The 12592-nt window shown below is 39.5% G+C and overlaps 1 protein-coding gene across 1 annotated transcript; it reads right to left on the reverse strand.

The window, feature by feature from the left end:
• Window positions 1–2008: 2008 nt before the first annotated feature.
• LOC128398782 (vomeronasal type-2 receptor 26-like) lies at window positions 2009–7590 on the reverse strand. Its single transcript, XM_053360037.1, has 6 exons — window positions 7331–7590; window positions 5920–6229; window positions 4744–5604; window positions 4198–4425; window positions 3386–3512; window positions 2009–2910 (listed from the first exon to the last, which is right to left on the reverse strand). Exons 1-6 carry the CDS (start codon window positions 7588–7590, stop codon window positions 2009–2011), a joined length of 2688 nt encoding a protein of 895 aa, XP_053216012.1.
• Between the last annotated feature and the right edge of the window lie 5002 nt (window positions 7591–12592).

Below are 12592 nucleotides of genomic sequence, written 5' to 3' on the forward strand. Positions count from 1 at the left end.
CGCCCCAATTGATGGTGATTGTTTTTCCTGTTAATGGGCTCTTAATCTCCTTTGTGTAAGAGGCTGGAAACCAGTAATTTTGATAATGATAGGGATGATGATCACTTCCTGAGAGTGCCATTGCCCTTAAAAGTTGCATCATGTATTAGGAAGCTGCTAGGAATATTTTACACCTTTGAAACATACACCTTCTCTGAGCGATAATCACAATTCTAGCAGCACAAACCCTTCTGAGTCCCAAAGCAGACTATGCAGGAGTGGGTCAGGGGCCCATGGCCCATGAGGAAACTTGTATGTGTGAAATAAGGCATATTATTATGTTTTATATATGCTGTAAGCCACCCAGAGTGGCAAGGTATAAACAACAACAACAACAACAACAACAACAACGGCATGTGTGCAGTCTCTTTTAATTGATCTTAGAAAAGACAACACCATTTCAATAATAACCAGCAGCATTTTGGGGGCCAAAGCCGCAAAGGAGATAGTATGGAAGCACATTTAGATGGACTTACACATATCCATGTCAACATTCATTAACATTGCCATTGATTTGGCTGGAAGCAGAATTTGGTGCTGATCCCTTTTACAGGCCTTAGCTAGTTATGTGAGAAAATGTACAAAGAAGAAAAGGTACATTACATTCACAAAGGAAACAAATGAAATACATTTTCAACACGTCCTAAGCCAATTGGTATGTCTTATGAATAGTAGCCTCATTTTATTTGAACTCTTGAAGATCCTGATTCCCTCTATTGCCTCCTTTTCTTTCTTGATACCCCATGATGCATTGCACATAGTGCCAACAGACATCTCCTATTTCCTTTGTAAAGGAACCAAGATGCTGTCAGCATAATGCTGATTCTTCCAGGGGTCATCAGGATTGTAATTCAACTTTTACCATCCTTGGAAAAACAGACCGAGTTGAATGAAAACTCCCATGAAAACTCCTTATTGAATAAGACGCAATCACTATACTGGCAGAGTCTTCACTTTATATATAATATTGGAGGGAGATGGGGAGCCCTTCCCATTCTGATAGCTACATGAATGCCTATTTAGATGGGCATACACATTCCCCTAGGGACGCGGGTGGCAATGTGGGTTAAACCACAGAGCCTAGGACTTGCTGATCAGAAGGTCAGTGGTTCGAATCTGACAGGGTGAGCTCCCATTGCTCGGTCCCTACTCCTGCCAACCTAGAAGTTTGAAAGCACGTCAAAGTGCAAGTAGATAAATAGGCGGGAAGTTAAACGGCGTTTCCGTACGCTGTTCTGGTTTGCCAGAAGTGGCTTAGTCCTGCTGGCCACATGACCCAGAAGCTGTAAGTCCAGTTCCCTCGGCCAATAAAGCGAGATGAGCGCCGCAACCCCAGAGTCGGTCACGACTGGACCTAATGGTCAGGGGTCCCTTTACCTTTACCTTACACATTCCCCTAATAGTGCTTTTCTATGCTGCCATTGGATTAGTTGGAAGGATCATTTTATGCAGACACATATTGAGGACCTTAACTAGGCAGGTGTGAGAAAAGGACAGAAGGGGGGGAAAGATATTCCATACAATAAGGAAACAAATTTCTAGCCAACTCCAAATCAATTTAAATGCTTTATTTTCCCAGTAGAAGTCTTCAAATATCTGTAAATAGAACAAAATGTTTTCTGCATTATGTCTATTCAGCCAGGAATGACAGAGATGACTTGTACTGTCTAGCCCCCATGAACCCTGGAGGAAAACAGCATGGCGTCACCATATTGGCAGCATGTTATTTACTTTACATATAGTCATGGAGGAAGGAGGAGAGATCTCATGGACATTTTCCATTCTCATTGGAGCTGCAGCTGTTGCATGCTATCGTATCCTGACCCTTAAGGTCATTTTCCCTCTTGGGGACTAAGCAAGATAACAAGCATCAGAGGTCAGTATGTGCATGAGCATAATTCAGGGGACATAGTAACTGTATAAAACAATAAAATGCATCTTCATTAAAAGATGAAGTTAGATTTTTTTTTCATACTTTTCTTTGCATTATACGTTCTCTACTATTTAGCTCAGGCCTCAAGACAATTATGTAGCATTTAGGGAAAAAGATGCAAGCCAGTAATCCAGCACTAGAGGACAGGATGGAGAAGATCTCCACAGCCACCATGTATTTTCCTTTGGTGCTTAGGTAGGTTGGTACAAATGATAACCACACACTACAAAACACCAACATGCTGAAAGTTATAAATTTGGCCTCATTGAAACTGTCAGGCAATTTCCTGGCTAGGAAAGCCACAATGAAGGTGACAATGGCCAGGAAGCCAAGATAACTAAGGACACAGTAAAACATGGTAGCCGAACCCTCATTACATTCCAATATGATTTCCCACTTCAATGAGTGCATGTCCACATCTGGGAATGGAGGGTAAATACTTAACCAAATAGTACATATATTAGTTTGAATAAAGGTGCAGGAAAGAACAATCGAATTTGTCAGTCCTTTCCCCACCCATTTTCTTGTTTTAGATCCTGGTTTGGTTGCCATGAATGCCAGAACCACAGTGATAGTCTTTGCCAAAATGGTAGAAAGGGCCACAGTGAACACCATGCCAAAAATGATTTGTCGGAGAAAACAGGCCACCTTTCCAGGCTTGCCAATGAAGAGCAAAGAGCAAAGGAAACAGAGGAGTAGGGAGATGAGGAGGGTGTAAGTGAGAGTCCAGTTGTTGGCTCTGACTATGGGAGTGTCCTTGTGTTTCATAAAAGTTTGAAGTATTGTTATTGTGATGAAAGAGAAAGAAATGTTTAAGATAGCCAAGACAATCCCCAATTCATCTTTGTAAGACAGGTAGCTTAGAACTTTGGGAATGCATTGAGTTTGGTCCTTGTTGTGATACTGATCTTCTGGGCAATTGACACAGGCGTCCATATCTGGGGGAAAAAGGAAGAGCTTTAAGTGTTTGTTGTTGTTGTTGTTGTTGTTATTATTAATTTTATTTTTAAAAAGCTCGGATAAATGTAATTGCATGCATTACAAGCTCCTGGAGAGTTTCTCATTGTGTTTGAGATATGATTGGCTGGGACATAGGATGGGCATCTCAGTAGCCATATTTAAGCAGCAGAGGGAGGCCTGCTTTGCCCCATCTTCTCTTTTTATTTTTAAGAAGCATTTGGTCTGTCATGATGCTGACAGTTTTTATATTTCCTGTATCTTTAATGAATTGTCTCTTTTTGCTTAGTTGCTTGCTGCTTTTTAAAATCAGTGAACCCTAGATTATTCAAGAGATAAACATATGGGAGCCACCCTATATACACATGCAAAGGTTGCACATTCTTCAAATGAGTGCATGATAAGTATGTTGCATTATCAACATTCCTTGATATCACTGTATGTTATGTCTCCTACCCTTCTGGCCTGAGACCATCCCTTCTGGACATAAAGCACAATCATAGCAGCAAAATTTCTGCCCCTCCTTCTTTTTCCTGCTGTATCCAGGATAGCAGTAGTCATTGCACACTGAAAGCGGCAGCACCTGTACAGAAGTATGAAGTATGAAGGATGATTAGTGTTTCTTGAAACCTCCATATAGTAGGCTGTTGACATTGACTGAGAGCAGAAGAGATGCCAATGAATTTTCCCTAAACTTCAAGCACTTGTTTATACCTGCCTCAACCAGAATTCTCTTTCAGCTTGAAATGAAAGACAGATAAGAAATTAAGTTTCTCTGGCTGACATAAGTTTTGCAGGGGCAAAAAATAAGATCTCTCTTAGCCATCCTAGGCATTTTCCAGCCTGGGACAATCTCATCCAGTTGAGTTGTATCAAGTCATGCTAGAGCTCTGTAAAGCTGACCTTCTTGGGCTGCCAGAGATTTCATGATCTGAACGCATTTTAATAGCATTAAAAGGGGAACACAACCAGGTGTTTTATTTTATTTTATCAACAACCTTATTTAACATAATTTGATCACAAAACAAGTGACATTGTTGGGGAGGAAGGCTTCTTTAAAGAGAAGAAAAGAAAGGAATGAACACATGTGGTCAAAAGCATATCATGAGCGCACTCAAGAAGTAGAATAATGCAGGTGAAATAAACAAGTTTGATCTATTCACATTTTTCATCTTTACCAAGAAAGGGGAAAAAAGGTGTAATTTATTCATTTTAAAAATGCTACCCTGCACAATTCATCACATGAAAAGCAGGCTTTTATGGCTAACCTGGTTAAAGCTTTGATGCCAAACAATTTGGTCGTCATTAATTGTTAACATTTTGTCTGGAGGAGCCTGAGGTTCTAGTCTTCCAACTTTCACTCTGGTTATTGAGCCATTGGGGAACACCACCCAGTTTGTAACATCAAAACCTACAACGAGCTCTCCATTTTCATCAAAACACACAGAATCTCCAGCACTGTTATTGAATATGATGCTCCTTAGAAAGTGATGGACCTAGGTTAAAAAAGAATATGAACAAAGAGACGGCTAAGTCTTGAATGTATTTCAATGGACATCCCATTGAAATATATTTTGAGAGGTTAGCGGCAGGTGGTGACTTTACAATTCCAATTGATATTCATCTACATTTGCCTCCAAGTGAGCGGCTAAAGAAACATTTTGTATCGAATTGTATTGAAAAACAAAGAAGAAAAGAAGAAAACCACCAATGGATTCTTTAAAGGCTGACTTAAGATTTATCTTTACCTCTGAATAATAAACTAGCCCATTTTTTTTTGCTTATTTTTTTTTTAAGTGTTGAGATGAAATTACCAGCCATGGTTGTACATCTTGCACTGCCAGTCTGTCTCCTTTTATCATTCTTATGTTTTTGGAGCTATATTTGTATATTGCATGTAAAGCATGTGCCACAGCATAGACAGCATTGTAGACATTGTAGCTGTGGCCAGTCATCTTCATTTCAAACAAAACCCCTGAAATGCTGTCCAGCTTTTCCTCCCCAGTGCAGGTTTTGTTCTTCTTTTCATCCAGCCCCTTAGACATTTTTAATGAACAGCTGAATGTCTGTTCCCAGAAGTCCTGGATGAAACCATCTCCTTTGGCCCAGGCAGGTCTTATCATCTGAATGAACCTTTGGAATCCTAATGGTTGATTTGAATGAACCGTCAATGATATGGAACCATGGAAGGTTTGAATATCCCATATCTTCTGAACAGAGAGTGATGCAAAATCCCAGTGGGATGTAATAACCCACACTTTCCCCAGAGGTGGCCATGCCAAGAAGGGTGCTAGAAACAACAACGTTCTCACAACCTGAAAGGATGGAGGTTCTCCATATACAAAAAACACATTGGCTTTTCTTTGAATGACCATTGCATAGCTTTGCCACTGCTGTATAAGCAACTCTATCAACTCATCCACATAATTCCATTTTGGTAGTCTTACTATGAAGTCATAACAAATGCCATTTTGGGAAAGCATTGGTACAACTGTCTGCAAAAACCTATCCCCTCTGTCATCATCCACAGCCAAGAGCCCAATCCATGTCCATTTGAAATGCTGAAGTAACTTCACGACTCCCATTTGCTGGTGGACTTCATTTGGGACCATCTGGTACAAAAATGGGAATTGCATTTTGGATCCTTGTGGTGGTAAAAATGATCCATAAGTGAGCTGAAATAATAATTAAAAAATCAAATGAATCATAAGGAGATGGATTATGTTGGCATTCTAGAGATTCAAAGGCTTTTGTAGGCCATTTAACCCAGTGTTCCCAGATAATTCAGGGAATCCAGTTTTAGAGCATTCTGATCTGTTGATGAGTACTCTTTGACTAACCTTTTTAAAAACAAGTTATTTACCACTTAATATTGTTTAGCTCATATTTAACCACTCTGTTAACCAAAATATCATGGGAACTTTTTAACTTGCTAGGCAGAAATCAATATGGTATGCAAAAGTTCTGAAATCTGCATACACATAGCTTACCTGTGGTGTCTTTTGAATTGCTGAAACAATGGCCACATTAGCAGAGATTTCAGATATACTTCCTCCAATGAGAGCTATTAGATTCTTGTTGTTGTGACCTTTGAAATTGGGGACAAATCTATGTTGTGCAGAAAACAGATTGAGGGTGGCCTTATAGGTCATCCTTGCAGTGTAGTAGCTATTGAGGATGTGGAATCCCAGAGAGATATTTGGCAAGATTTTGGGATTCTCATTGATCTCTTTGACAGCAAATGCTAATGCCAGGATCTGCTGGTAGTTCTTTGGCACTGAGCTATAAAAAGCGTTGCAGCTGTTTAGTAATACAACAGCAACAGAAATAACAATCGCAAAATGCTTTTGAACTCTTCATAATTCATCTAAGTCATAATTCATCTAAATGCTTTTAAGATAGCTTAATAAGTGAAGTGGAAAAAGGTAAGACATCAAAAATAGGTATTTCCCCCATGAATTGTAAAGCAAAATGTCAGAATGTGTTAGGATTATTCTGGTGCTTAATCAGCTGTTTCCTTTAGTTACTAGTGTCACTCCCTCTGCCTACAATCGGTCTGTGGGACCTATGTCTGTCATATCTTGCTCCCATCATCCCTGACATGTAACTAGGATGCTTGTAGCTGATGGGCGTTCAACAACATCCAAAAAGCCACAGGTTCCCCACTCTCCAGTGTCCTCTCCAGTGATGTTCATATTTTTTTCAATCACTACATTCCTACCATTCAGAATCCCTTTAACCACAGATCCAACAAAGGAAGAAATATACAGTAAGGTAAAATCAGTTACACCCAGAATCATTCATGTTCTTGCCTATTTCTGTGATTCCCACATGACTAAAGGAATCATGTTTGACTCAGGGTACCTCTGAAGTGCACTTCAAATTTCAGCACTTGTCCCTTTGTGAGATGGGAACAAGCTGAGAAACTGAAATGGTGAAAATTACAGGAGAAATTAAACATGGCAATACTTATAAAATATAATATAAAAAGGAAGAAGATTGGGAATGCATGTGAGAGCTTGCAGATGAAGGGAAATAATGAAAGGAAACAAATTGTGGAAAGAACAGAAATGGTTGTCAAACTAACTAAACAAGGACATAATCTTCCATATCCTATAGAAATTCAAAAGGTCCAGTCATTTCAAGCGTGCTGGTGGTGGAAAACATACTAGTCATTTGTGCTTATCAGTATAATTTAGAAGGCAACATGTTTAGCTATACCTGTCCGACTGTCTTAGCTATCTTCATAGTTATATGGTTAATGTCCAGATGTATCTGCGACTGAATTTTTAGCACACTAAAAAGGAAGGCTGATTCTTAAGTCTGGTGTTTCATAACCATGTGTTCTCAGCGACTTATGTCTGAACATATTACAGAATGAGAAACAGAGAAACGACTTACATAGGTTCATTGATCAAGATTTGTGCAGGCTGTTCAGTGAAAAGGAGGTCATCATAGAGAAAGATAACTTGAGAAACAATCCCACCAATGATAAGGTCTCCTGGCTGGTAAAATTCATGAGGAATAGGGAGAGGATCATCATATATGCTGCAGTTAATAGAATGTGTCTTGCATACAGAATGACATAACAGTACAAGCAGCAACACAACCACTAGCATGATTCTGATGACAAAATGTCCTTGCCCAACATAGATTCCCATACTTCCCACTATAGCAGTATATGTGGGTATTCCCAACTTTGCTACAGCCTTTCTTGAATGGCGGATGATACTGTGGCTACCGTGGTTTTCAGCTTGGTGTGTAACAAAAACTGTGCACTTGTTCTTATTGTTAATAATAACACCTTGTCCATCAGTATCCCTAAACAGTGAATTATCTTTATCTTCTTGCTTTAAAGGTGAGTGAGAACAGTAAGCTTCCCACTCCCAACAGTAAGCTTTTGAAATCCGTATGTATATAGCTCTTCAGCTATAGGTAACAATGGTTTTGCTTTGTTTGCAAAGGAAACCCCCCCCCCAAATATTTTCAATCAATCTTTAAATTATGTAAATTAGATTTTTAAAAGCAGTTATGATAAAATAGACAAGATACTGGCCAATAAGAAGAATGCTATGAAGCATTGTACATGGGTGTTCGTGAGTGAATTAAAACCAGCTTAATGAGGTCCTAATTTTCGTGGTAAGACACTGGAAAGTGCAATGTCAAGTGGCAAGCGGAAAGGATCAAGTAAAATGGATATTCATAGTATGATCTGAGGAATGAAAAAATAGATGGATTCAGGAGGTGGAAGCATATCCTAATATATAAACTGGGAATGTTCAAAGGAAAAAGTGACACAGCTCAGCCTACTCCAAGATTTAGTTTGGATGAAGGTTTTATAACCATGCCCCCCCTGCTGATTGTTGATCATGTTAATGGACTCCAGATGTCCATAGTGAAAGAGGATGGAAAACTGTAATTTTGGCATAGTTGGGATAATTATTACTTCCCTACTTGTCCTTTGCAGTTGGATGATGCATGACAAAATTGCCAGGAGTCCCCCCGCCTTTAAATCATACAACTATTATTTTTCTTTGGGAAATAAAATAGAAAGTGACACAAGGCTGAGTTAGCCCAGGCTGCTTCTGTCCAGAGCAAGAGTTAAATTCAACCACACCTCACCCATATTTGATACAGAAGAGAATTAGAGATAGTCTCTCAGGATTCCACTAAGAACAGGCACTGCTGTATACTAATGAAGCTTGGCTGTCACAGAGCCCAGAGTGGCCTAGACCCTCTAACTACAGTCAGTATCATCATCATCATCATCATCATCATCATCAATAACAACAACAATATCAAAACCAAGAAAGAGGTTCTTCTTTCCATGCTACCCTCCTACAATGATTAACAATGCACTGTCGAGAGTAACAATACATACACATTACCACACTATTGAGAATAAGATGGAAGCCCAGATTTAAATTCAGTCATAGCCTGGGGAAGTTGAAGCTTTATGGTAGGTGCATCTCTTTTCTGCAGATCACGTCCCATTGTATATTTCACAATACTTTGTTATTATAAATGAATTAATTTGATTTGCAGATTATATAATTGCAACATATGCTAACATGTTTATTTTTGCTTTCGTTGTGTTGTAGTTATGCATTTTTCTTATTATAAGTCACCTTGAGCATGGTTCGAACTGTGGAAAGGTGGCATACAATTTTTTTTTGTATGTAGGTATGTAACAAAATTACTCAAAAGGGAGGTAGATGGGGAGCCAGATGCCATCCATGGGGCCTCCTTGGCTTTCTAAGCACTGTCCACTTGACCTCCTGGTATCACTCACTTCACCTCCCAGGTGCCCCACCAGGTCTAGGTTCCACCAGCCTCCACTAATACAAATCAGTTTCACATACGTTTCACAAATGGGGTCAGCCTCAGAGACATTTTCATTTTGAAAGTAACTCATCCAACTAACTGACTTCAATTAATAATTCAGTACATGTGTAGTAAATGACTTTACTGTGACTGTGACTTTATTGTTTGTAACTGATGTTTGTGAAACCAGGGATTTATGTATTTAGGATAAACTTAAATTTTTATGGTTTTATGGCTGGATGCATGGTTGGTTTAAGAAGAGGAGGCCTGCGTAACAGAATGCAGGTCTGGCCTCTGTCACTGCCCTCATGATTTGAGATACCTTTCATTCCCAATTTATTCCCATCATGAATTGAGCTATATAAGGATGAGGAAAAACATTACAAGAAGAATCAGCTGTGGGTCCTGTTTCAATCTCTCTGGAATTGCATATGTAGATAATTTGTGCACAGAATCAAGATGGGGTCACTATAGGTAATCTGAGCTCAATGATTTGAGCAGGGATGTCTGCATAGGCAAGTATTCCTGCTCTAAAATTTCTAAATTAAAATGTTCTACATGCAGAATGAAAAGCAGTGGCAAGGGACAGGGGACTGACACAGTGGACCTGTGCCATTTTGAGAGGAACTGATTGATTGATGAAAGCCTATCCTGGCTTGCATTTCTCACCTTCAGGATAGGGAAGCGGAAAATGACAGCAGAATCAAGAAGGGCAACCTATTAGTGTGGGCTGTGCCTGGTACAAGCCTACCAACAAGAACAGAGATTTTTGCCTCAGCAAGTACACATACTCAAATTCTCACAAGATCTGTAGCATCAGCATTTCCATATATGCACAATGAAGAGGTGGGCACATTCTTTCATTTTGCTTTTCTTATTAGCTGCTCCTTGTTGTTCAGCTCTGGCCTCAGCATAATGATGTAGCACTTAGGAACAAAGATACAAACCAGTAAGCCAGCACTGGAGCATAAGATGGAGAAGGTCTCCACAGCCACCATGTATTTTCCTTTGGTACTTAGGTAAGTCGGAACAAATGATAACCAAACACTGCAAAAGACCAACATGCTGAAAGTGATGAATTTTGCTTCATTGAAACTATCTGGCAACCTCCTGGCTAGGAAAGCCACAAAGAAGCTGACAATGGCCAGTGAGCTCATATAGCCCAAGACACAGTAAAACATGGTAACTGAACCCTCATTACATTCCCATACAATTTTGCCATTTATTGAGTGCATGTCCCTATCTGGGAACGGAGGGGAAGTACTTAACCAAAGAGTACAAATGCCTGTTTGAATGGAGGAGCAAGATAGGACAATAGAATTTGCCAGTCCTTTCCCCACCCATCTTCTCATCCTGGATCCTGGTTTCGTTGCCATGAATGCTAGAACCACTGTTATGGTTTTGGCCAAAATGCTGGAAAGGGCCACAGAGAAGATGATGCCAAAGGCGGATTGTCGGAGAAGGCAGATGACCTTTCTAGGTTGTCCAATGAAGAGGAAGGAGCAGAGGAAGCAAAGGAGGAGGGAGATGAGGAGGGTGTAGGTGAGGGTCCGGTTGTTGGCTTTGACTATGGGAGTGTCCTTGTGCTTCACAAAAGTTCCAAATACTAAAGTAGTGATTAAAGAGAAAGAAATGGCAAAGAGCGATAAAATGAACCCCAAAGTTTCTTTGTAAGAGAGGTAGCTTGGCACCCTGGGGAGGCACTGAGTTTGGTCCTTGTTTGCATACTTATCATCAGGACAATTCACACAAGCATCCATATCTGAAAAAGAGGAAGAACTATTTAGATATTTCAATATATTGACAAACATCCATCAAATGGAATCCATAGTAGCAGCCAATGAAAGAGTCTCTTTTCCGCATTCTTGACGTTTTTTAACTTGAGCTGGTGGACTACAGTGATTGAGTGATTTTATGTAGACTAGGAAATCTCTCATTAAATAATAGTTTGTGCTTTCTACATAGATAGTAATTTTATTATGTGGTGAATAATATATTTCAAGCTGTTTCCATTTTATTTTTGAAGAACTTTAGTTTGAATGTACATAAAGCAGCTCCAAGCATACTTGCATGACATGGATTATTTAGATGAATTACAGTCTTGGTTCAGGCCTGTCTTAAAACAGTTATTTTTGTTAAACAAAATAAATAAAAATAACACTGCCATCTTGCTGAAGCTGCAGAAGTCCATATGTCAATAGTTATTGGAATGTAGACCACTTGCAAGTCCCATTAGCCTTAAACACTCAAACAGAAAACTCTGGACTCTTCTTGCCACATTTGCCTAGAGATACAGTTCTTGCCTAATGCAAAATTCTCTTTGCAAAATGGAAATCATTACACTAGCTTTAAACTTCAATGCATACAAACATTACATTTCATGTATATTAATCTTATGTCTTCAACATTATGTCCCCTACCCTTCTTGTCAGAGATCATCCCTTCTGGACACGGAGCACAATCATAGCAGCAAAATTTCTCTCCCTCCTTTTTTTTCCGGCTGTAGCCTGGATAGCAGTTGTCATTGCACACAGAAAGAGGCAACACCTTCATGAAATCATAAAAGAGAGACTAGCCATGAGAAAATAAGAGCATGTTTTGACAAGAACGATGCTGTGAAACTTCTCCTAAACCAAGGCAAGATCTGCCAGGAAGAGGAGCATAGGAAGAATCAGATCTTGGGCTCAGGTGGTGTTATGACCCCAGTCCCTGCTCAGCCACATATACAAGTAACTTTCTCAGCCAAGGTTCAGTGAGCTGCAACTGACTGAGCCAATCTATATGTAAGTCCCTCCAAAGGAGCATTTTGGGAGGTGTGGTGGGGGGCAAGACCAGATAGGCAGAACTTAGGCTGGATCTTAAATTCATTCATTTTGGTCATATGACCTGGCAATCAGCACAGAACACTATTTTAAAGTCTTCTTTCCCCTTTGCTGGGCTTAGAGCAGACCCTCCAAGTGTCCCTGTTTTCCAGGACACCCCTGATTTAGAGAAGCCATCCCGGTTTCTGATTTGATCCCAGAATGTCCTGCTTTTCATTAGGATGTCCCTATTTTCATTGGAGAAATGTTGGAGGGTATGACCCCCAAGCTGTCTATTTATTTTTTTTAAATTATGTTTATTAAATTTTCAAAAAAAAAGTATAAAAGAAAAACAGAAAAGAAAAAAAGAAAGAAAAAAAGAAAAGAAGAAGAAAAAACAACAGTTGAAAAAATTTACCTTAATTACATTCCATATCCAATTTTCTTGACTTCCCCACACCTGCCCTTCTTGTATTCCAATTCCAATTTTTAGCTCAGCAATTTTTATCCCCCCCACTTTACCTTATTTCCTCTAATT

This window comes from Podarcis raffonei, chromosome 13 (assembly GCF_027172205.1).
Source record: "Podarcis raffonei isolate rPodRaf1 chromosome 13, rPodRaf1.pri, whole genome shotgun sequence".
NCBI lineage: Eukaryota > Metazoa > Chordata > Lepidosauria > Squamata > Lacertidae > Podarcis > Podarcis raffonei.